At 37.8% G+C, this 25,807-nt stretch overlaps 1 protein-coding gene across 3 annotated transcripts in view; it reads left to right on the top strand.

Annotated features, from left to right (window-relative positions):
* The first annotated feature begins 8,468 nt into the window (after nt 1-8,468).
* ACSL3 (acyl-CoA synthetase long-chain family member 3) overlaps nt 8,469-25,807 on the top strand; it is a 30,886-nt gene continuing 13,547 nt past the window's right edge. The window contains exons 1-6 of one of the 3 annotated variants that reach the window (XM_009705821.1): nt 8,469-8,890; nt 15,345-15,522; nt 21,704-21,813; nt 23,127-23,269; nt 24,767-24,776; nt 25,140-25,276. In XM_009705821.1, the coding sequence (XP_009704123.1) occupies nt 8,498-8,890; nt 15,345-15,522; nt 21,704-21,813; nt 23,127-23,269; nt 24,767-24,776; nt 25,140-25,276 (971 nt within the window). In that variant the 5' untranslated portion in view covers nt 8,469-8,497. Of the gene's footprint in view, nt 8,891-15,344; nt 15,523-21,703; nt 21,814-23,126; nt 23,286-24,766; nt 24,777-25,125; nt 25,277-25,807 lie in introns of all 3 variants that reach the window. The other 2 variants (XM_009705820.1, XM_009705819.1) reach the window with 2 other exon arrangements.

Below are 25,807 nucleotides of genomic sequence, written 5' to 3'. Positions count from 1 at the left end.
TTTAACACCCACTTACCATTACCTTTTTAGAAATAACTGGATATACCAAGGATCAGTTTAAGAGAAAGCACAGGTCTTTGCCCTCAAAAAATGTCAGCTGCTTCGATCTAGTTTAGTTCTGTGCAACCACATTTGTCTACCTGTTTGCCACCACTAGGTGTGGGGGTTTTTTTGTTGTTGTTGTCCCCTGCTTGGTGTAAATGGGCCTACTAAGAGGAAAAGAAAATGTTCATGTATTGCAAACTTTTCTAGATAATAAAAATATTTCCTTTGTCTCAAGATTTAGTGAATATAGTAGAAAGTCTCTCCTTAGGGTAAAGGACTTCTTCGGTTCATGTAACTCCTACCGTTATAGTAGCTTGGTGTCTAACAATTACATAATAATATTTATCCTAATAACGTGCCTTCTGGCTGCCTCCTAAGGAAACAGGGGTATCATTTTACAAAAGTAGCATTGAGATGTGAAGGACATAAATTAAACCCCTTTGTACTTACAGGAACGTTTAATAGCCTATATCCAAAGTGTATAGGTATTTAGGCTGAAGCACTTGAAACCGCCAAGGGTGAGCTCCAAAAAAATTAAGTAGTGAGATCATTAGTAGCAAAAGCAGAAGATTAATCCTCCAGACCACTGCTCTTCTCTGATCTCACAGTGTACTGGTGATGACCAAGTCACAAGGCACTTCTCATACCGGTTTATGCTGATCTTGATTCTCCTGCAGCCGAGCGGAGGTTTGATTTACAGCAGGACTGCCAGGCTCCTTCCTTCTCCTCCTCCAGCTGTGTGTTCCCTCTCTGCGGTGGCATTAACGCCTGTCTATTCGTGGCTACCCAGTTTGAGATGGCAGAAGAATAACTTCTTTTGCAGTGCTAATTTTCTGTTGATTTAGGTGCCTGCAATGACTCATCCTAGGCTCAAGTAAGTACCAAAGTTGATACAAAGGAAAATCCACCCTTCTGCCCTGAGAAGGAGAGGGTTTAAACTGGATCAGCAGGCTAATCAGACTCATTCCTAGCTACACAGGCACTCGTGTGTTGGTACAATGGAGAGAAAGAGCTGGATTATGTTTTGGAGATGAACGGTCTGTTTTTATTAGCAGCCCAGCGTTAAATCTGCTTGAGCCAAACTGAAACCATGCCCTCAGGCCGTGCACTTCATGAGCAGCCTTGGCTGCCCCAGCGGTCTCTGAAACACTTACCTTGGAAACTGGTTTGTTCTGGGTCATGGGGTGTCTTTCCTGATGGTCTGTTTGTGTCCTCCTGTACTTTTTGGAAACGTACTCGTGCACAGAAGTGCCTGAGTTGCCATCAGGACTGGAGTTAAGTTGTGGACTTGCTTTTGCTGAAGCCTTGGGGGGGCTGAGTTTTGTGAGCAGGAGTGGAGGTGCTGAGATGGCTCTGGCGATCCACCCGTGTGTATTTGTGGTCCACAGCAGGGCAACTGGGAGCATATAAAGAGCTTGAGTATTCACCCAGGGTTGTGTGAGAGGTGAGCCGCAGCTGGAGGCTACAGGACTATCTGAACGAGGTCGTTCAGAATTACCCTAGGTGTGCTTGCAGAGAGTGGTTATTCACCCCACATCCAGAAAATCTGCATCCTTTGAGAGAAGAGCTGTAATCAGTAGTAATTTTGGACTCCCGCTGTACCTCTTTTTGTGCAAGCTAATAGCAGTTCACAGCATGTGTAGTGGTGAGGACAGCAAAGGCCAGGGGAGAGACAGATTCTCTCTCATTCAGGACTTGGAGTGGGAAATCAAGGACTGGAGGAGATGTGGGAATTTAATTTTATTCTGGGTCTGCCTGCTTGAAAAGGTTTCATGAAAACCTCTGGCTGAGTGTAGGTCAGACTGTTAAGAGCCATGCAGGTCCTGTGCTCTTAGATCTTTCTTTAGCAAAGGCTATTCAGTAACTGTAACAAGCCCTGCGTGGTCAGGTAGAGCTGTTGAGGAAGGTACCGCTGCTAGGTTTGTTTCCAGTGGGTGGTGGTAACCGAAGGGTTGGTGCACCGAGCATTTTTATATCAAGCAGATGTCGTTTTAACTGCAGATCTGTCCCCAACTTGACTCAGTAGAGGCAGTCTGTTTTGGAATAGGGTTTCAGGTCTGCCTGGTGAAGGGTTTTGAGGATGTTTGAGAGGCACGTGGAAGGTCTCCCTTGCTCTAGAAGTGATGCTGAGACCCAGGCAGCAAGCTGGAGAAGGGTGGCGTGGAGAAATAGGGAGACTGGAAAAAAAGCAAGCAGGGGACAAGGACAGCATTTATGTGGAAACCCCTGGGCCTGGAAGAGAGAGGACCACCAGGATGGCTTGGAGGGAGCTGGGCCCTGGGGAGTGACAGAGGTCCTGCGAGCGGTCCCAGGGCAGCGGCGCTCTGGGGATGCGGGAGGTGGTGGGGAGGAGAGGCTCGCTGCGGGAAGAAGCGGGGAGGGTGAGTCGGGGAGGTGAGGTGCGTCCTTGCACTCACTTTGCTGTTGCTTCAAATTTTGGAAAATGTGCTGAGCACCAACTCTTCTCTAGGGACTCAAGGCATCTATTTCCACCATTCTCTAGGGCTTGTTGGGATTTCCGTCCTCTTCGTTTCAAGAAATGTGTGAAAACACTTCTGCTGTAGCTGTGAGGAACATCTGCTTTCAAATATAACTGCGTCTTAAATCCATATTGCAAAACAGATCTTCTGCTTAGATCGGCATACATTTAGGAACCTTTCCTCAGCGCCGTTCATTACCTTGGGTTCTACCTTGCTTCATAGTCAGGGGAGTTTCCTTGGGAAGCATAGGCTCTTCCTTCTGTGTACGTTTGGTTTTGTTTTCTATTTTTATATAGATGAGTACATGAGTATTTATAAATGGATAACAGTAATTTGATTTTTTAGATCTTTTTGTAAAAGAGAAGCTTACTTGCTCAATCTTAGCAAAGAAGTGTTTTCACTGGCAGCTCTAATAGTGAATTCCAGATGTAGTGAAAACCCTGCTTCCTTAGGACTGTTAATGTTGCTTTTTAAGTCCAGATGTAAACTAGGAGAGGCTAATTTCTGTTAAGTTTAAATTCTGTGCTATGGACTTTGTTATATTGTCAGGGTAATACATGAAGATACTCAGTTATTTTGTCCAGTGAAGCCGAACCCTGTAAATAAACTTTTTATCCTGCCTGTGAATGTTAGCAAATCAGTTTCTTTTTGCAAGATTGACTGTTCCTGTGGCTATAAGTTGTTGATGGAAATATTTTTTTGCAAGAGTGTCTTGGAATCTCTGGGTTTGAGTTTGGTTTTGTTCAGTTAGTACGTGTGACATCTGGAGGTAAAGAAACGGGGTGGTGAGCACCCTGGGTACTTACCTCAAGCAGCAAATAGTGAATCCAGTGAAACTCTTTTCTGGAAAAGAGTATCTGTGAAAGAACTGAATGACTGTGTAAATAATAATGTTTGCAAACAGGTAATAGGTGTGAAATGTTTACATTTGCTGTGTATTTTAAATGTGAATTGCTGGCACAGGTTTTTAAGTGAGACTTCTTTCTGCAAAGAGCAATAAATAAAACCTTGAGGTATATGGTAGAGCAAAGTCAATAAATGTAATGATTACTCTTTTATGTAGTCTTTTTATAAAGTGTCCAGGAATATTTATGACTCAGACTGAAATGTATTCTCTGTGCAGATAGATACACAAAGATAGGTACATTTTTCCACCCCAAGTGGTAGAACCAATGTTACACTGAAAGACACTGGGGAGTTAGTCAGGGAGGCGAGTAGCCTGAGCTACTGAATTTAACTAAGACTCTTCCAGCCACCTTGGTTACACTGGGCTTGAGTACGAACCGTGACTAGCTATGTTGTGTGTTACAGTTGGCTTTATTTTAACTTAGGTCTAGTGGGCCTAGACGCTCCAAGGTGATACAGTGCAGTATTAGATGAGTAAAAGGTTTTATTTATTTATTATAAAAGGCAAGTGAAAGAATGGAGGATGTGTTTTATAATTGCCATATTTAATGGGGATTTTCCATTTTTAGATTTCACGCAGTTGCCTGTGACAGCTCCTGTTGAGTAAACTGAGACGAGAACATCTTGTATCGGCTGTTGTCCCTGTCCCTGCCATGATGAGAAGTTTCATAAGGTTTCTTTTTCTTGTTAATTCATGCTTTTATTGTAGTGTAATTATTATAAGCAGGTCAATTAGTAAACACATTCCTTTAAGGATTTTTTTTTTCTCATTTAACAAAAGTTTTCTTCTAAAACTAAAGGGTGTAACAGTATTACTATAAGTAGTATATCAGACCAAATCACTGATTATGTATTAAGCAGGATCAGTCCTCAAAACTGCTGGTTTACTTCTCCAGACTCATGAATGAGTATGGTGGTTGCTTCTCTTTGCTGTTGAAAAAAGAAACTTTTTACTTGTGGTCTTAATCTTTCCTGTTTGGTGACTACTTCATGAAACAGAATTACGTATAAACTGAACAGCTATTATGTGTGTGCAGAAACACTCACATAAGTTGTGTTCTTGCATAAACGAGCAGCTCTTTCCTCCAGGATTTAACCTGCCAACCTTTTCTGCATCACTAGTCAGGGTTTGAACACTGATTCCTCAAAAACCCTGCCAGGATCATATGAAACCAGAATGGATGCACGTTCTATAAGAACCTGACTGTTTACAGCTAACTTGCAGACTGAACCACTAAGTTAAAATATTTTCACGTTGTGTATTTTTATTTGTCAGTGATTAAGTAGGAGTTACCTAAGAACAAAATTCCGGTATTGTAAAGGCAGTGGACTTGCACTGTCATAGTCTAACTAATACTTAGGAAAATTACTTAGGTTCCTGTTGTCTTCTGCTTTCCATTCCCTGCCCCAAAATGTGGGGTTTACTTACCCTCTTTTTATGGTCAAAAGCAGTCATATACTTCCAAAATTAACGAGGTGACCACAGATTATATTTCAATGAAATTTTAAAGTGCGGTATAGTATTTCACTTAGTCCTTCAGAGTATTTTTTTTTGTTTTTGTTTGGTACTTTTTTTTAAAGGCAGAATATTAAACAGGAAACAGTGCATCCTTTTCAAGCCTTTCAAATTTGATATAACCTTGACAATTTTCCTAAACCTTTTCATTTTCAGATTAGTTCTGCAAATGATTATTAATCACGTATTTTCATTTTGAATTTTTAAAATATCGTACATTAAAGGTTCAAAATAGCAGTTGTTAGAGAAAAATGCACGTGCAGACATTGTACCTTAATGAAAACAATCTTTTTTTTACAAGGTCATTAAAACTGTTTTTTTTTTTAGGGGAGGTTGAATGACCTTTTATTTAAAACAAAACAAAACACGTACTGTCACGTTCAGCTGCATTGGTTTTGCTTGTAATAAAAGATAACTGTCTTACTGCAAGCACCCAGTCCCAAGTTAGGGTTAAGTTCTGCTTCCACAATGATTTTTTTTTTTTTTTTTTTTTTATTGAATGCTTTGTGATCCATTTAGCTGGCTTCAGTGTTCTTCCGCTGGGAATGACAATGATAAATCTGTTGGATAAAGGCATTTTAGACTGCATCTCCTTTGCTTATCTGGGATTTTGCTCTTCAGCAACACAGGAAACAAATAAATGAAATGACAAGTTAAAATGCATCTTGTATTCTTCAGTTAAACAAGGAAAGAGGTGGAGCCTTTACATTGCCGCCAAGGGACTTCCTTTATGTCGCGGCTCAGCTCTCTTTAGAACCATCACCCTACAAAGATTTTGGAACTTACCCTTCTAATGAGAATACTAGAATATATTTTTCTTGCTTGTTCAAAAAAGGACTGCACTTTTCTCACTCCCAATTACAATGGTAATTACAATTAGTTACAAGCATAGATGCTCTGTAAATATCACAGTCTGAAATCAATTGCCAAATTGTTAGAGACTGGCACAGGAGCACCCTGTCTTGCTAAAGTTTGCTATCGATTGTAAAGAAAGAAAAATGGAGTCTTATTTGGCCTTAAACCAAGAAAATGCATTTGCAAAAGATACTTTTTTTATCCTTGAAAAATTAATTTTAAATGAAAAAATATTTTTGTAAGTGTTAATTTTTAAAAGAAACTGTTTGAAATAGAGGACTTGTAAAGGCCTTACTTTACTGAAGGAGAAACTCAAATAATTAGCGTTTTACTCAGGGTAACAGATGTACATCAGAGTAAACTTCTAGAGCTGGACGCTGACTTTCCTGAACCAGGGTGACATTCCAAAATATTTCCCCTTAGTCTGTCCTGTTGGAGTGTTCCTTAGACCCTTTCTTGTGATGCAGCCTCTGTCAAATGGTGAGCATAGCACAATTTATGATTTGCAATTCAAAGCAAGCATTTCCAGGTTTGGGGGTTATTTGCAAGGCTTTAGGTAAACCAGAAGAGAGAGCTTGACATGAGACCTTGGTGTGGTTATTTTGGAAATGGTAGAAAAGGTTCCTCTGTCCTGAGGTAGGAATAAAGCTGTTGGGAGAACTGCAAAACCAAATGGGAAGCTGCTATTTTAGAATGTCTCAGTGCCTCTCTAACCAAGGAAAGTTATGAAACCCAGAGAGAATATTTTTGGACAGGCTCCAATATTTGTCAGACAGGGAATTTCTTTGGAGAACAATTTTCCAAAAGGTATTAAATCAGTTGCCTCAATTTTTGCTTGTAGCGGTGTTTGGTTAAATTCTGTTTCTACTTTGTAGGCACAGAGAAGTTCTCCAGCTTTATAAGGAGAAAAAAAATGTGACCCCTCTCCAGATTAGGCCAGACAAAATTATAGTACAACATGCACCTTTTTGAAAAATGGGTAAACTTTTGTTGTGTGAACTCTGGATTCAGTTTTAAAACATGGTGTTCTATGCTGCTGTCAACAATAGCATAATTTTTCTGGACTGCAGTAGCTTATGGGCTGGCACATGATTATTTCCATTAAGTATCCTTCAGTGACAGCCTAAGAACATAAGTCTCTTCAAATGATTACTGAATTTGCCCTTTAGCCTATTTAAGTGGTTTTTTTAATTATTATTATTTCTCATCCCTTTTTGCCTTTGATCTGAAAGTTTAAAATATATACACTTCAATTTATTTTTTTTTTTAGTGGGGAAAAGGACTGTTAAATCCCTTTCCCTCTCTGCTGCTTGATCCAGTAAGTCCCTACTGTGAAGAGCTCCTGTGCTTTATTTGAATATGTGTCTCTGGGTGTTTTGCAGAATAGACCTTGATGTTGCTTGGTTCCTTCAAACTGCCTGTAACAATGCAGTGTTAACAGTGAGGTTACAGCAACTTGTTAGGGAAGAAGTTGATGATGAAATATCTTTGCTTGGAGTTTTAAGAAATTGTATGGTTTAGAGAAAGATGGAATTAATCTCATCCTACAAAAGAAGGATGTTAGATTGATCTGTTCCCAAAAGGACCTATAAATCTAAGATTCATGAAGCAAGGTTTGTTTCTGTTACTACTGAAGGATCTTATATGATTTAAACATTACTTTTTCAACAAAAATTTCTTTTCATTAGGGTTTTCAAAGAGTCAGTGAACAAACAGTCAATGAACCTAAGACATCAGCAAAGAATCCTGGTATTGGCACTGTATTTTATGAATGAAAATTTACTTTATTTAGAAGGAATTATCATTGCGTTCTTTAGATATGATAAATGATGCTTTAAAAAAAGTCAAAGTGAATATCCTGGCATCATTAGGGACCCTGGAAAAAGTTACACCTCTCTTCATAGTGCTGTTGCTACTGTTTTGGGCATATTTCTAAGCCATTTTCCAGTATTTACCAAATACTAGTTAACTTATTGTCATGTTTGTTTATAAAACAAGTGTACAGGTTGCATACTGGTACTGAGACTGAAATTGTAGGACTGATGGGAATTCCCTAGGAATAAAAGAACCAGCAAAATTCTATCCCATACAGGGCCTTCATGGAGGAAGGTTACAGTTTTCCTTCTCTTATGTAGGTGTCCCGATCTGTATAATGTTTGGAAAACATTTCAACATACTTAGTGGTTGGGGTTCCCATGTACAGAGCGGTGGCATTACTTGTATTCTTAGGGCTTGTATGGAGGTTGATGATTTACAGTCAGAGGTCATAAAGATTACTAGTGAAGGTATGCATGTAGGTATTCTGACGTGGTTGGAGAGAATCTTTTAAATTGTGTAATCACATAACAGTTTCAGATAAAGACATTCCATTCACATGTCATTTAATTAAAAACCCAGGTTCTGAATTCCTTAGGTTCTGTGTTTGTGTTGTGTGGTGTCCACAGAAATAAAAATATTACTAAGTACTGCAGTCTGTTAAATGGGAGTGGGAGAGTTTTTCCTCATGTATTGGTGTCTTGTTTCATTTGTGTTAGGGGTTAAGACTTCCAACCTAATTTCTGCATAAAAAGACCTACTGGGAAATGGATGGTTATAATATATTTGAAAATATCCCCCCTGCCAACAGCTATGGAGTTTACCACTAACCTTCTCTTTTCTCTTTCCAGATCTTCTTGGATCCCTGTGTAACTGATCGATGTTTCTGAACTCTTCCTTGCAAGCTTCACAACCAGCCAAAATGAAGCTGAAGCATAACATCAACCCTGTTCTGCTGCAGTTTATAAACTTTATAATCTTGTTGTACACCTTTGTAACATACATTCCGTGGTACATATTTTCAGGATCGAGGCATGCTATAGCAAAAGCCAAGCAGGTTAAAGCTAAACCTGTGAATAACAAGCCTGGGGGTGCATACAGATCTGTTAACAGTCTACATTGCTTAGCTTCAGTTTTATATCCTGGGTGTGATACACTCGACAAAGTTTTTAAGTATGCTAAAACTAAATACAAGGACAAAAAACTTTTGGGAACACGTGAAATCCTGAAGGAAGAAGATGAAATCCAGCCGTCAGGAAAAGTTTTTAAAAAGGTAAGTCTTTTTACCGTCTGCCTTCAAGAATTTTTTCAAAGTGTGTTTACTTTCTTTTGCGGCACTTCTAGTTCAGTAAAGCAAGTCAGGGGAAAAATTAAGTTTCTCTACTTAGATTAGGTAGTCGTGAAAAGATTTAAATTATCTAATTCCCAATCTTACATAACTCCGCGTTTAAAACAAATCTAAACCTTCTTTTTGTGTTCTTGAGTAGATACCCTTTTTTATGGTTTCAGCCAAAGAAAAAACACAAATGTGTTTTAGGTATTTGTTTTTAATATTCAGCTGATGATGTAGCTGGCTTTAAAGTTTTCCTTTTAGGTGAATTAAAAAGAAAGTCTCCCTTTGTTATTCTGAACTATAATCAGGTAAATATAGTAAAATTACTGGATGTCTATACTCAGATGTGCATTTCCAGTAAACTTAATTGTAACTTAAGGATTGACTGTTTTGCCCTGTGAATTCAGTGCTTAAATGAAATTTTTGTTTGAAGAACGATTCCACAGACTTTAATTGGAAGTCTCTCTCTCTTTTTTTTTTTTTCCCCCCCTCCCAGTCTCCTTTAAGGTGAACTACTTCTCTGCTAATCTGTAACCATAGTGTGTGTGTGAGATGTAATTTCAATATAAAACTCTGTTGTTCAAGGGGCTGACTTTTTATAGTCTTTTAAGTTCAGACTTGTATTGTCATTTGCTGCTTTGTATGTGTTCAGAGGCATTTAAAAATGCAGTTTTGCCTGAAGAAGCAAGTCAAGATATCATTAACAGGATACGTGTATATGTGCAGTTATGTGTTAAAGGTCTGCACTTCTGTGTTAGTAGTTGTTAACTACACACGATAAAGACTATTTTTAGTTAAGATTAGTTTTCCTGCAGAAGAAAAATTTATCTCTTCATATAATAAAGGATTCCATAAATACTGATAGTTTTAATTCTGATATAGAAGTATAATGTTTAAGTAGAATTTGGTTAATATCACGATATATAGCAAAGTTTAGTTCTGTTAAAATCTTTATAAAAACTTTAATTGTTAGTGAAACTTCCTCCCAGCTATGGAGTTAATTTTTCAGTATGAAGGAAATGCTGGGAGAAATGGGTACATGTAATCTTTCTTGATGCATGTTTTGCTGCCTTGTTGCCCTATAAAGAAACAGAAAGTTCATGTTGTATAAAGTGGACTTCTGAGCACAAATCAGAATTTTGGCTGCCTGTGATCTGCACTCTGTTTTTTAAACATAATTAGTAATGTAAGGCTTAAGAACTTAGGAGTTTTAGCCTTTTCCCTTATGCAAGCAAAGTGTTCTGAATATTGGAAAGCTGAAGAATGTTGGTGTTGACCTGCTTAAATAACTTATTTCTAAGTATTTAGACTTAGAAATTACTTGAGTTAGGTAACTGTCTAAGCTTGACACAACAGTTTATTATAGTTGATTGCCATACTTGCCCTCGTGTTACTTTGTTCCAAGTTGTGGCATTATCACGTAAGTCTAAAATTTTTTTAAATTCCATTAAGGAATACGATGTTTCTTAATACCTCATAACATGTTTTACCGAGTGAGGAAAATCTGAAAATTGCACAAGATACCTTGTTTATTCTAAACGTCAGGGTTCTTTTCCTTTGATTTTTGCCTTTCATACTATGCATGTTTTTATTGCCTGGTTCCCTTTAGTGAAGGCAACTTGTTGAGGTTTATTTGGTGCAACTTTTCGAAAAGGTGCATGACAACTTTAATTCTTAGATATAATGCATATAATTTCTATACCTTACGGGAGTTGCAGAACTTGTTATTTTTTCAGAAATTGAGCAGAGTGGTAGGAATGATTGATGCATTTTTCTGAGGTCACCTGCAAGTCAGAGGCAGATCTGAATGTAGATCATGGGTCTGCGTACTGAGTTGCATTACCTATTAGAAGATGTTTCTCTGTGCAAGTTGCAATGGGCTAGATTAGCCTAATTAATGAATCAGTAATGGGGTAAATATGTATCTCAAAAAAGTAAAATATTAAGCTTCTCATTCTTGGGAGAACTAGGTGTGCTGACACTTCTAAACTCATTTAAAGCTAGATATTTAACATCTTTAAGATCAGATACTATGTTAATTTATTCTGAGAACAATGATATCCCAGATGATCTGCAATATCTTGAATTTTTATGATATTATATTGTTAAAAATATTTATTCCTGTGTAGTTGCCAAAGTAGCAGAAATTCATGGATGTTAATAAAATACAAATACTTGCTTCTGCTCAATTTGTTGCATTTTATACTATTTCATATGTAGTTATTCTGTTTCCTTCTGTAGTGTCCTTTAATACATGGATTGGAAAGCATACTTGATATTAATTTCATAAAATACATATTTAAGTCAGGATAAAATAATGTTGAAAATACTTCAGAGATTAAGATGTAATTAATTGGAAAAATTAATTAATTTAAGCAGAGCTTAAATTTTATGATGCCTGAAAGATGAATTTTATTCTGCTGGTTGATTATTTTATGTCACCTTAGTTATAGGTTATATTGTCATGTGCTTGCTTTTATATATGTTGATATTTGGATTTTGCTTTGTGTGTGTGCTTTTGTTGTTTGGTGGTTTTTCGGGGGGAGGGGGGAGTTGTTTGTTTGTTTGGGGGGGTTGTTTGTTTTGTTCTGTTTTTTAGAAAGGATTTGTAACCAAGAACAGAATTAATGAAAACATAATAAATAAGACATAGTGGGGAAAAGTAAACACAATTTTGGTAGGGGAAAGTGATGCATATAAAGCCTGTGAGACTTGAGTGAAACAGTAAGTACCTGGGCAAGCACTTGGGAGTTCAGAATGTTACTCGTTATAGCTGGCGACTGAAACTCGCTGTGAAGTTGCAGGAGGGTGCTTGCCTTGCCAAGTCATTGGACAGTCAAAGAGTAGCTTATGATGTTGAAAAACATAGGGTGCTATGTAAATAATATTTTAGGGTGGGGTTTTTCAGAAGGGTTCGGCTGCAATCCATGTTTTCATGTGAAAACGGCCAAAAATGGACATTTCAAATAACCTCTTTTGTATTATTTTTAATATACTTTCTATAAGGAAATGTATTTAATTTGTGATCACTGGTTTCCAAATTGTAGCTAAGGTTATTCAAGCCTTATAAGCTACTTTTAGGAAGACTCTGAAAGGTAACTGAGGTCAGGTAGTTTAATGACTCTGCATCTGCCTGCAACTTTTTTCAGAACATTTTATGACACTGTCACACTAAAAATTTGAGTATGATTGCCCTAAAACCCAGATTAAAGAAATGTTCACTGTGCAGCATGTATTTAGTATCTATACTTCACTGGATTTCCAAATACTAATACAGTACTGATATTTAATAATATTTCCCAATGCATTAGATCGGTACCTCCAGTATTTTTAATCACTTGCAGTGTCAGTGTGTTGAGGTGGTGGAGCACTGGGGGGCAGTGTTTTTCTGTTCAATGTGGTACTTCGGAGTTAACAGCCAGCGATGCGCTCTCTTCTGATTTCGTGTTTGGTTTTGTGTGTCTGTTTAATCAGTTCTCAAGAATCTTAACTTCTTGGGCCCATCTCTTGCAGACTCTTGGACAGTTACTTTCTTTACATGTGTAAGTAGTTATCTAGCAGAATTAAGTTCTGAAAGTTGTAAAATGAAACGTGTGTGAACGTTTAAAAGATTGTGGCACTTAATGTCAGTCTTAACAGCTGTTTACAGGAGAAACTGTGCATTGGAAAATATTAGTGAAAGCTACTGAGGGAAGGGCCGGGAAGGGAGATGGATTAGGAGACATACTCAAACGTAAGGAAGGATGAGAGAAACCGTAACCTGCTCTGTGTCCTGCGAAAGAAGCGCATAGAGAAATGCGGAAGAAAGGGACCGAGGGACAGGGGCAGTGTATGATGTCGTAGGGATGGAACAGAGAAGAAACTGGGCGTGAGGAGGAAGGGAACATGGATTTAAATTTAAATACACGGAAGGCGGTAGGAAAACTGAAACTCAAAAGAGCTGCATTGAAAAAGGTCTTCTCATCTGTTTTCACATGTCAGTGTTCTTCAGAAATATATTTATAGATCTAGAAGAATAACTAGCAGTGCTGTACTTTCTGTGGATTTTCTAACCTTTTAAGAAAGGAAAGCACCAATAAGGCATTCTTTCAGTACTTTATATCAAACTTGTTTAAGCAATGAAGATAAATTATTTAAGAGAATAAAAAAAGGGGGAAAAAGCAGAATCACAAGTGTTACTCAGAAAGATCCATTTTTGATCCTTTAATGATTTATTATTCCAACTTTAGTGAGTTATGGAGTAAATAGTGGAAATTACCAAAATGTATTCATTTGCAGATTGGCACACTTACCAGAAACAGTAACCAGAATTTGCTTGTATTTCTTGGGCTAATTATTTAAGTGCAGTATCCCTGAGGTCATGCTGTAGGTAGGGTATAATGGTGGAAAGGATGTTGCCTGATTCACTGCTATAAATTGTTTTCAACTGATGAGCTTGTCAAGAATTTCCAAGTTTGCCAAAAATACTGTGTTTGGGGGAAAAATGTCCCAAATTGGAATTGACATTCCAAATTACTGAAATTCGGATGGACAGGAAGAGGTGCAATGCTTTCTTTGGAAGCAGTAGAAGTTTTCCACACCAGAAATACCTTGATGTGTTGAAACCAAAAGGAGTCCCCAGGTCGTCCTCCTCCCTGGGGGGCTGTGACCATGAGTGCTGGTGCTGGTGTGAGCCCCCTGCCTTGCGATGCTGCAGATGTTATCAGGCAGCAATTCTGCTGTGATCCTCTCACCCATTAGAGCAGAGACATTCAATGCCATCTTTCTTCACCAGTAAGGATTTTTGGCTCTGAAATGGCCTATTTGCCAATGAAGCTGAGTTTCTGTAAATAAAACAGGAAAACCTGAGCAGATATTTGTGTGAGAAATGTTTATTTTCTGGTGAAATTGTGAGGTATTGCTATTGTTGGCAAGTGGTGTTTTTTGGTTTTGTTAAATGATACTTTCCCATAAAGACATTTGTGAAATTTCCATGTAGCTGCACATGTACCTGTCCTGAGTTAAGAAAGATTTTTCCCGCTAAACAAGTAGGTTAATGAGCAATATGCAGCAAGGCTGTAGTAGGTACAACTCAGTTATGCAATAGTAAACTTCAGCACATTGAAAAAGTGTTTTCATAAAAGAAATCTACTGGGTTTTATTTTTCTATTGAATATTTTTCTATTGAAGGTTGAAAGAGATTTTCAAATTCATTTTATTAAGGAAGCGGATGTGGAAATACAGACTTATTAGAAATATAGTTACATGCCAAAAAGTTGTAAGAATTTGCAGCCTGCAAGTTTGAAATTTAGTTGAAGTTGATAAATGTGGAAAACAGAATGGGGGAGGAGGCAGAAGTTTGCTTTTCTAGCTTTTTTTTGGTTTTAGTGTTTGCTTGCATTTATTACTAATGCTATGTAGCCAAAGGAAATGTCTGAAATAGTTGACTAATAAAAATTGTATTTTTCAAAATTGTCCAGGTGCTTGTATAACTAGATATAATAATTTAGAGTCTGCATTTTCAGTGTAAAACTTTATACTGCATCTGTATATGAAAATATCTAGGATACCCTCAAAGAAATACCCTGTCAGTCAGGAAGAAGATGGTACTGCAAGGTGCAAGTGCACACATAGAAATCTATGATAGATAGTGACCTGTAAATTCAAGTCCAATTTTACTGTGCACTGGCTTTCCCATATAGAAGAAAAGTGAGATTGCTTAATGTTTTCCACATGACTTTTCAGTACTGAGACTTGCCAGTAATTTCCAGTCTAGTCGTGAGTCGCACTTTTGCTTAACAGTAAAAAAGGGCAAAAAGATTACTCCTTTTCCCCCGACATTTGTTTCGGAACAAAGAAAGGGATTTCACAATTTCTGACTGAGGACCCATTGATATACTGCTTTCTGGATTCCAGTTTCCCTTTTTTCCTTTTTTTTCCTTTTTTTTTTTTTAAACAAGAATGGACACCTACCTACCATATTTGTGTAGGAGAATTGTAGCCCAAATATCTGAGAAAGCAAATACAGAGAAAGTGTTGTACCTAGCTAGTGCTTGTCACTCTTTACTTAAAATAAAACAAACCTTTGTAAAAACTGGAAGTTGTGTGGGTCACATAACCGTGGCCTTTTGGAGGGCTTCTGGAGTTAAGAAATATGGTGGGAATCACGTGCTTTCCTAATGTGAAAATAGAAACTGAGGTGATAACATGTGTGGAGATATTGCAGTATTTGTGTTGGAGCTTCCACAGTCCTTGTAGTTTTTGGCAAGAAAATTATTCATTATCTTGAGTAAACTGCTGTTATAATTCAAGCAAACATTAATTCAAATGTCTGTGGTTACTTCATGTAGATGAAGATGTAGTAGGACGTGTTAAGGACTTTCGTTTTCTAAATTTAATTTATTATTCTTACTAGGTCATCCTTGGCAAGTACACCTGGCTTTCATATGAAGATGTATACATTAAAGCTGTTAATTTTGGAAATGGCTTAGCTGTGTTGGGTCAGCAACCAAAGACTAACATTGCTATCTTTTGTGAGACTAGAGCTGAGTGGATGATTGCAGCACAGGCCTGCTTTATGTGCAACTACCAGCGTAAGTATGCGTCTTTCCTAAAATTTTTATGTATTTTGATCTTACAACACAGTCTGAAAATAAACCTTTTTCTTACCTCACATTACATACTAAGAAAACTTTATGTAGAGTTATATAGAACATTTAAAATTACAAGTGAAAAATACTACATAAGGTAGAGACTGTGCACTTTGTAGTGTTTTGCTTTACTGAATAGAGAAACCTATATCTGTTTGCAGATGGAGTATGATTTGAGCTTGCTCAATGAATTTGTGAGAGGTTTATTTTCTTTTAAGCTCAAATCAGTACAGATTCCCAAGTTTCTATAAACAAACAAACAAAAATCACACATGAATTCATTGACTCAGTTTCAGCAGTTGACGTCAAACCTCGATCTGTGCCTGCAAGTTCTGTTTTAACTGGATATTTTGTTAGTTCTTCAGTTTTGGTTTTAGTTAGAGTTTATTATATTGTTATCTCTAAAAAGTGAAAAGGAATGAGTAAGTCCTGATCTTATTTTGGAGAGCTCTTTTGAATTAAAAAGTTGCTTGGTAACTCCTTTACCAAAGTGCAAGTCATTCCTTGACACAAACCTTAGGCTGAACTGATATTTTTTTTTATGTTTTGCTTTCTTCTCTCCACCTCTTAACTTTCGCATAGTCCATTGCATGTCATTTAATATAGACTAATTTAACCTGAATGCTGATTTGAGATTGAGTCTTAGTTACTACTTCAGAAACCTTAAGACTCTGTTTTGTTTTGGTGATCTTTTTAAAGGCAGTCTCAGTCTTATTCATAGTATCTGTTTTAATCGTGCACTAACTGGATCTTTAACCCTGGCAATGGACTGAGACTAGATTCACTGACCTGGAGGATACTCCTCATTTTCTCATCGAGTCACCGTAAGAGAAGTGTCTTTTGGGCTGTTCTGTCCAATGACAATCTTGGTCCCATTCTGTAACTTCTAGTTACTTATCTGTTAGTCATCTGCTATTTTATTGTGGAGACCACTAACTGTGTTGGGGCAGAGCTGAGTCTGCTGAAGGCAGAGAAGGTGCTTTCTTGGCAAGATGTGTGCGCTGGGCAGTTGCAGGCTGTGTTGGAGGTGCCTTTGAGGAGTGGCAGAAGAGGGCAGGCTGGCTGGAGGTGTCCTTGCACAGCTTCACGACACAGGGCAGAGACACATGCCAAGCCAAGTCTGCTCCCCTTTCGCTCTAGGTCACATAGAGGGCCACAATGGTGTCTGAGGTACACCTCTGCCACAGTGGAAAACCTGGTGTATACCCTAACCTCATCTGAGCCCAGGCACAAGGACATGCCTAGGAGCTCTAGGCCTATTTTTCTTGCTGAGAAAACTCTTGAGTGCTGATCTCAACTTGGTATAGGAATTGTTTTCAAATGTCTGTTTCATCATTACTCCTTAATATGTCATTCACCTAACTGTAAGCCCAACCTGGCTGGTTTCTGTGAGGCTCTCGGGGACATTTCTCATTTTCCCACAGGGCACTCTAGAAGCTGCTGTTCTCATGGGCTTTGGCCTCTTCTCTCCCATGCCACATTTACCCTCCGTCAGTAAGAGATGGGCTGTAAAAGCCAGATGTGCAGGAATTCCTGATTTGCTCTCTACCTACACTAAAGATGTATACCAGTTAGACTTTCTTCAGATTTTGGACGCAAGCCTAACAAGAAATTTGTATCTTAAATGATCCCTCTCTGCTCTAAGCATGAGTCTGTTTCAGTTTGAGAAGCCATACATTCATGAGTATATAGCAGTTTTTATTTAAGTAAATCTTTACTGCAGATCTGTGTGGTTATTTTGTGTATACCCTTAACATTGTATTGTTCCCTCAGTTTTAAGGGTGGAGTTGGTTACAAGATGTGCTGCCCTAGCCCATGCCATATCGAAATTAACCTGCTTGCCTTGTATGATAAGTGGCTCTGTGGACAAGGAGAGAGTGGATGTTGCATACTGTGACTTTAGCAAGGCCTTTGACATAGTCTCCTGTAGTACTTGTACAGCCAAACTGTTCAGATAAAGACTGTATAAGTAGATGATAAGATGGATGGAAAATTCATTGGACTGTTGGCTGAAAGGATTGTAATCAGTAGGCCAAAGTCAATTGCCAGCCCTCAGGGATTAATACTGAGTCCCATACTGTTTAATGTCTTTATTGAAAGCCTGGACGATGGGAGAGAGTGCAAACACAGGAGGTCACAGCCTGTAGGAATTTGGGGGGGAGCAGCCAGTACACGGGAGGGCAGGATTGATGTACAGAGGGGCCCGTCAGCTGGAAAAGTGAGCTGTCTGGAGCCTCATGGAGTTCAGTGAAGGCAATTACAAATTCATGTGTGTGTGTGCTGAATACCTCATGCACCAGTATAGGCTGGGGGAAAACTGGTAGAGAGCAGATTTACAGAAAAGGACCTGGGGCTTCTGGTGGACCAGTCAACCACGAGTACGCAGTGCCTTCTTGCAGTGAAGGTAAATGACATCCTGGGTGGTAGTAGCACGAGTGTAGCAGGTAGGTCCGGGGAAGTCATCCTTTTCCTCCTTTTGGACACTGATAAGACCACTTCTAGAGTACTGTGTCCAGTTTGGGGCTTCCCAGTAGGAAAAAAAGCCATTGACATACTGGAGCGAGTCCAGTGGAGGGCTGCCAAGATGCTGAAGGGTTTGGAGAACGTGACATGTGAGGAGTGGCTGATAGAGCAGGGTCTGTTCAGTATTAAGATGAGTGAGTTGAGATCTTGTTACTGTTTAAAACTATATAATGAGAAGATGAAACCAGATGCTGCTCAAAGGTGTGTTTTGATAAGACTGGAGGCAACAGGCACAAGTTGAAACACAGGAAAATTTGATGAGGTATTAGGACAAACTTTTTCATTGTGAAGGTTGTTAAATACCAGAACAGGAGCCTGGAATGGTTGTGAAATCTCAATCCTTGGAGATACTTAAAAGCAGACTAGCAGTGGTCCCGAGTACCCTGCTGTAATGAACTGTTTTGTGGAGGTGATCTTCCTAGATGCCGTCCAGCCTAAATTCAGTGGTATTTTTGGTCCTTTCTTCAGTGAGTGACTGCTGCTGACTTGCCTACCAGAGCAGAGATATGCGCAGGCTGTTCTCAGATGAGATGCCTGTGTTGCTTTTAAACTATATGTCTCATAATACACCATGTCAATTCCCTTTTATCGCTTTTGGGATCTGTTAGATTCCTAGTGACTATCCTGGGAATAAAATGCAAAGGCTTATGTCCGTAATTGTTTCCTTGGAAGTGAAGTACACTTACAAATCCTAGAAAGATTTTGTAATTTGAGGAGAAGAAAAAAAGTGTCTGAGAGAGTGGATGGATGTCGTGTGCAGAATAGTATGCATGTGTTTTTGGTTTTGTTAGATTAATGTTTTAAATTCCCTTATTGAGACGTGCTTCGGCACACTGTCTGACGTGGCATTTTGCATCTAAGCTGTATGTCATCTTATGCGAACTTGGCTGACTTGTGTATTGGCAGACGATGATATTACCATGCAGTATTCACGGTCGGTTTGCTGAATGAATTATAAAATTCAGATGATGTTGAAGAAGTAGTGGGGCAAGACACTGCTAAATGACTTATATTAGCATTTTTCAGTTTACAACAGCTAACTGCTGTGGTAGTGTGGTGACATTTGTTCCAAATGTGAAATGTGATAAATCTGATGGTTTGTGCCCAGAACTGATGTCAAGAGAGCAGGGTCTATGCTTCATGCATAATGTTTGGAGATAATGACTTTTATACTACAGAACTAAAATGATGAAAGTAATTTTTATGTTGTGATTACTTGCACAAACAAGTGGCTTCATGAGTAGAAATGCTTGCTTGATTGTAAATGTTATATTGTTTGAAGCGGTTTAAGTCTTGTATTTGCAGGATGTAGAGTGAGATTGCGAGTTCAAAAATGGAAAAAAAAGTACTAACATGAAGACAGATTTTCTTCCGAAGTATCTCCTCTTCATCTGTTTGAAGAGCTCTTCATCATTGTGGGCAGATAAAACACCTGAGTGTATAACCAAATAATGAAATAAATAGGAAAGGTTATGTTTTATTTTTCAATCTTGCCTTTCTGAAGCTTGAGCAGAAGTGGTTGTGTCAGAATTGATTTGGCTGAAGCTTTTAAAGGTATATTTTGCTTTCTATTTTTGATGTATGGTGGATGCTGAAATAGTTTAACATTTTAGTTACATTGATAATAAATGGCAAGAGTTCGGTTTGTTTCTTTAGGGCAAGGCTTTGTTCTTGTATATTAGGTGGCAAATTTGGTGGTGTTGAGAGTTTTCTTTTTGTCAGACTTTTAGAACAGTATTCCTAGCAGAAATTCAGATATCAAAGACTCACTTGTACTATTGCATGTGTAAAGATGAACACAAAAGATAATCCTATCTTGGTATGTTTTCAAGAGACTGAGGAGAGCAAAAAAATTGCCTAAGCTTTCAGATTTGCCTGAAAAAGTTTTGGGTACCACTGTGGAGAAGTGAGAATTTCACAGATCAGAGTCATTGCTCAGGTTCTTTTCTCTCCATGACATACACCATCGTATAAATAGTATATCTCTCTTTGGCTCTGTCATATAGCTCTAAGTTGTCCTTGATGTACTTACTTGTAGATGAGTTATTAACTACATAAATGGTTATTTCAGAGATTATACTTTTCTTTCTGGGTGGTGTGTCGTTGCGGTTGTGCTTCTTGGCTTGGGGAAACTGAATTTCTGCTAGATGTTTGTCTAACAGGGGTCACTGCCGTAAGTAGAGAGAGCTCGTGGGAACTAGTAGAGGCACTCCTCTGGACTTTGCTCCCACCAAATTAAAGAAAACACAGTGCATGTGCATTTGCCCTGCAACAGTTCAGAACTATGATGGACTGTTTTAACAAGGAAAAAATAAGTAGAGGTCAACTATTTACTTTTCTGTGTAAGAAAACTGCTTTTGAGTTCTTCCTTAGTATGCTGCACTGGGTTAGTAGCTCCATGGATTTCAAATCTTAGAATACAACGAATTTTATTTTATTTTTATTTTTATTTTTGCTGCAGTGAACATAGTATAGTTACAGCCCTGACGTACAATGGGGTGTCTTGTTTTAATAATTACGTTGTTTAAATATTCAGCTAAATCCAGACCAAAATACAAAACAGATTCAGATACCTAATGTGACACAGCTTCCAGCACTGATGTTGTAATTATAAATGATTGTGTTGACTGACCTTACAACTTTTTTGAGATGCCCCTGATTAGCATTCTGCTTGGAAAATAGGAAATTACTGGTTTTTTGAGAGCAATACCTCTCGTCCTTTTTGAGCTGTCTTTTTCTTCACCAGTCTGTTCCTGTCTTCTCATGCAGTTCCCATAAAAATGGCAGGAAATTAAACATGATTTTAAAATTGTTAATATGAGATAAGTGTGGTTTAACACTCATATCACTAATGAGCTGTCCTTAAATACAGGAAATGGTGTTTCTAATACTCAATTTCCTAAATATTTTCTTCCCTTGCTATTCTGTATTCTCATGATGTCAGTTCAATGTCTAATGATTATGGCGATTAAACCTTTATCACGTTGTTTTAAACAGATGGAAGAATACAATAGTCACAGATTTATTACCAAGTGTGAGAATCTGCTGATGACATATATTACAATGTTACAATAATTTCTTATTAGCAGTCAATTGTAAAAGGCTAGCAACAGAGCATATGAATTCTGAAAAGAGAAGTCACGTAAATGAAAGCAGTTTTTCCTGTGTACAACAGGACCGTTAAACAGTGTATTAAACTGAGATCAGATGCTTACTTTTAAAATGGTAAAAGCCATGAAGGTACAAGAGTAGAAGATAATTACATAGGGTAATGTGGTTTTGGTACCTCTAGTTAGACCTTGAAAAATAGTAAACAGTCACATAGATGATGGTTGTTCTTTATTCCTTCTGGGAGTAACTGAAAATTATGCTGTATTTAAATCCATGTAATACGTGGGGTTTTTGTTTTGTTTTGTTTTTTTTTTGGGGGGGGGGGTGTGCTTATTTAAAGCACGAAACTATACCACCTTTGTATTAGTTGACAAGTATTTTTACTGTGTTACCTAACTTAGTATAGGTTAATCTCAGCCCTTTATTGTAAACTATACTTGAAAATGTAACTCAGAGATTCACCTTTTTTTTTTCCTGTTTTCTGTTTCAGTTGTTACTCTGTATGCTACTCTGGGAGGCCCAGCAATAGTACATGGGCTAAATGAAACGGAGGTGACCACCATCATTACGAGTAAAGAATTGATGCAGACAAAATTGAAGGTCAGAATGCTGTTCTTTGTCTCTCTCTTTCTGGTGTATCTGTTCATTATTGTTAGAAGATCTGATTCCATTGTACAGATCAATGATTTATTGCCTTTCTATAGGGCAGACACTTCTTTTACAATAAGATTTATCTATCTGTCTTCATGTAGAGAAAAAACGATACTTAGCCTTCAGTGGGATTTAGGCTCCTCAATGACGATGGAGAACAGGATGAGCAGTTTGCACTATTGAAGAGCTGCAGTGCTGCCTGGAACAACATCTTTGCAAGAAACAGCTGTGGTTTCTGGGTGGATTTAGTGCCTATAAATTTAACAGTTGAAGCAAATGGGAAGAACAGAAAAACGTATAAACTATATATGAGTACCTAAATGTCATCATCCTCTTGATTTATTGTTGGATGTTTTCCTAGCAGAGAATGGCTCTTAAATGTCAAGACAGGTGCTCAAAGAGTTAGAGCTGTTTTCCAGTGCAGCGGAAAGCTTATTAAACATTAGAACCGTCAAAAAACTTTTTTGACTTACTGACCCAGATTGAATACGCAAGTGGAACAACTAGTCTGCATGAGTTTCATCATTGTGTATTTTGGAGGAACTAGACCTTTCATGTAAGGGAATTGTTTTAATGCAAAACTGTGCACTATTGCTGAATTTTGAATGAGAATTTCCCAAACCTTTTTTTCTTTTAAGTTACTAGAATGACAGGATACATACAATGCACACTTATTTCAGCTTGCAGTAAGAGAATTAATGTCTTCTGCTAGAGATGATAATCATCTATTCTTCCACTAGAACATTGATAAATGTTTTGCAACCAGCATTTTGCTCGAAATGCTTAACTAGTGCTTAACTAATAATTTTCCATATTTTTGCTAGCTGTTGCTCATTTTAAATAGAATAGTAATCAAGGAGCAACATAAGAATTATTGTGAGCTCAGTGTCACCAGTTTCTCTCAGTGTTCTATGAGAGTGGAAAGTCAATTATCTCTACAAATCATTGCAGTCTTATTTGTGGGCTTTTCTAGAAATAAGACCCAGATCTGTAAATGGTTGGAAAAGTTTTTGGACTTGTAATTGGAAAGTTCAATCAGTCCTGCAAATCTGAATGTGGAAAGTTTCAAGCTTTGCAGCTGTTTGAGCTAGAGTAGTTTATCCTCTGATATTTTAAATCCTCAGATATTTTATGTCAATGATTTTTTTTTTTTTTTTAATGTATACAGTAGATAGTGGTGGGTTTTGTGTCTTTGTGTGGTGTTTTTTTTTTATTGACATAAACCTCATGTTTGATTTCTGAATGCATGTTCATTTTCACAGGAAATTGTTTCTCAAGTTCCACTGCTGCGACATATTATTACAGTGGATGGCAAACCAACGACATGGTCAGAGTTTCCCAAGGGTGTCATTGTTCACACTATGGCTTCTGTGCAAGCTATGGGGGCCAAGGCAGATACTGGTAGGTTATCTCTTCTTTCCGTTTGGATCATCTCATTTGTTGTCCTACTTTGACTCTGTTGAGCAAACTTGGGAAAATTGCAGACCTCAAAAAATTATGCAGTGATTAACCTTTTTATCATCTGCTTTTTCTTTAAATAAAATCTGTGGGGTGTTTTGGTTTGGTTGTGGCTGGATTTTGGGATGTGGGGTTTTGCTTTGTTTTTCAACAGAGTAAAATGCTTTTAATAAAAACTGTCTTCCCCACAACTAAGTGCCACATGTTGAAAAGTACTTTTTAGTATAAGCATTCTTGTGATCAGACACATTAAAACCAGGTTATTCAGAGCACACGGAGAGAATTATTGTGCGTTTTATAGCAAAAGACATCAGTAATTTCCTGCCATTAAGTTTTGTTAAATTCGCAAATAACAAAATGTAAAATAGCCATTTAAATCTGATAGAACTTGGTCACTTTTATTGCATTACTGAAAGCATCAATCTACTATGTAAATTTCTTGAAATCTATTTCCGATCTGTGTAATATTTTTGGAATTAAATTCAGAATTTCAGAAGGTGTTTTGACTATTACCGTAACAAATCTTTATTCTTAGCTCTGAAGAGCTGTTAAACCTAGAATCTTAAGATTTCATTATATTCAGTAGCTGCTTTCTTCTGTTCTTATTCTTTATGTTTTCAGAATCTTTTAACCAGTGAAGAGGTATGAATGTTGGATTGAATTTTGTTTTAGGAGTAGAATAGGTGGTTAATCCATCTGCTGTTGATGTTTGGGGAACGGCAGGTTTGCTCCCAACATCGTACCCTCTCAATTTCTTTATAAGATGGGTTTGCCTTTTTGATGTACCAGTTTTATGTACTATTAAAACTATTTCAGATAACACCAACAGAAAAAATTACGGATATAATTCATGAGCTCCTGGAGATTTGCTAATCTATGTGCTATATAAAAAGGTGTCTAATCCTTTGTTCTTCAATCTTCTAAATATCACATACTATACACTATAATAAAGGAACATTATTTTTGTCAAGTTAACCATTAATAAATTGTGGAATACTACAACGAATTGTTTATGGTCAAGCATGTTAAATTAATATAATATTTAGTACATGAGATGATGCTGATGTGTTTCCTCCTCTGTGTTGTTCATCGTACAAGATGGACAGGTTTCAGTGAGTGGGAAAATATTAAATATGCTTTCAGTCTTTTCATTCAGCATGTATGTTGTGCCACATGTATTGCACGTTACGCAGTTTTTCCTCTGAATAAACACAATTGGTTTTGTATTTTCCTGCTCTCAGTGCAAGTATTAAAAAAAAAAAAACAAACCAACACTTAATCCCATTAAAGCTATTGAACTTCCTTTAAATATTTATAGAAATTGGACCTCATCTTGGCTCAGCAGTGCCTTGCTGCAGGTGTTGCAAATGAGGCAGCATGTTGTTCCCCTGCTAGGGAGCGCGTGAGAAAGTACCTTTGCAAACAGGGATTGACCCTGTGGCAGCGTGGAACCAGTGCAGCATACCTTCCTAAGGATCTGAAGCTCAGTGGCATTTTGGAGAAACCAAAGCTCTGCCTGTTTTTCTCCCCTCTGTAGGAATATGGGAAACAGAATAGAAAAAGTGTAGTCATGGTAGACTAGGACAATCATTTAAACTATTGTTCAGCTAACACAGGAAGTGCCTACTCTTTGTGAAGGCAATTAAGATTGACCATAATCTTTTTAACCAAAAGCAAAATGTAATAGCAATAGTCATGTAGCATTAAATTGCAATGACTGCTGAAATACATTAGTATATCAGATCTCCCAGTCTGATAGGCTCTGCACAGATTATACATTCCCTTTTTTAACACAAATTACAGGAAACAAACAGCAGGCCAGGCCTGTGCCCTCGGATGTCGCGGTGATCATGTACACAAGTGGATCCACAGGAGTTCCCAAAGGAGTTATGATCTCCCATTGCAACATAATTGCTGGGATAACTGGAATGGCTGAGAGGATTCCAAATCTGGGGTACGTACCAACAGTTATCAGCAGCAAATAAAGACGTCATGTAGTTGCATATAATTTTAGATTAATTAGTATGTAAAATATCAACTGTTCTATATTGCTTTGTCCATGACACATCATACTATGCGCTGATGTCTGAGCATCTTCCAGTACTGCATTAAATGACATGACGACTTCATGTGCTGTTTGTTCTGTCATCTTCTGTGTGTGGGCAAGAACAGGACACAAAAGGCTGTGCGCCTGCCTTGCACTGGAGTGGTTGAAAGCTTCTAAGTAGTGCTTCCTTTGGTTAGTATTAAATTCTGTGGTTTCTTTCTGTTTGGTGCAGTTTTTGATCTTGTCCACAGAGTTGCCTTTGCAACCATAACACATGGTTAATTGTCTTTGGGGTGAGTAAACATCATGCTTTGTTCATGCTTAAACCTGCAGTATGTAGCACACAACTTCTGAAACAAAACCTATGTTATTCGAAATATGTTCTCAAGCTCAAAGGCATTTTTCCAATTTCTCTAGTTCTGCAGTAAGCTCTGTGTA

The sequence above is a fragment of the Cariama cristata genome, unplaced genomic scaffold (genome assembly GCF_000690535.1).
Source record: "Cariama cristata isolate BGI_N322 unplaced genomic scaffold, ASM69053v1 scaffold20688, whole genome shotgun sequence".
Classification (NCBI taxonomy): domain Eukaryota; kingdom Metazoa; phylum Chordata; class Aves; order Cariamiformes; family Cariamidae; genus Cariama; species Cariama cristata.
Note: the sequence above shows the minus strand (reverse complement) of the source record. Positions and strands in the feature narration are given on the sequence as shown.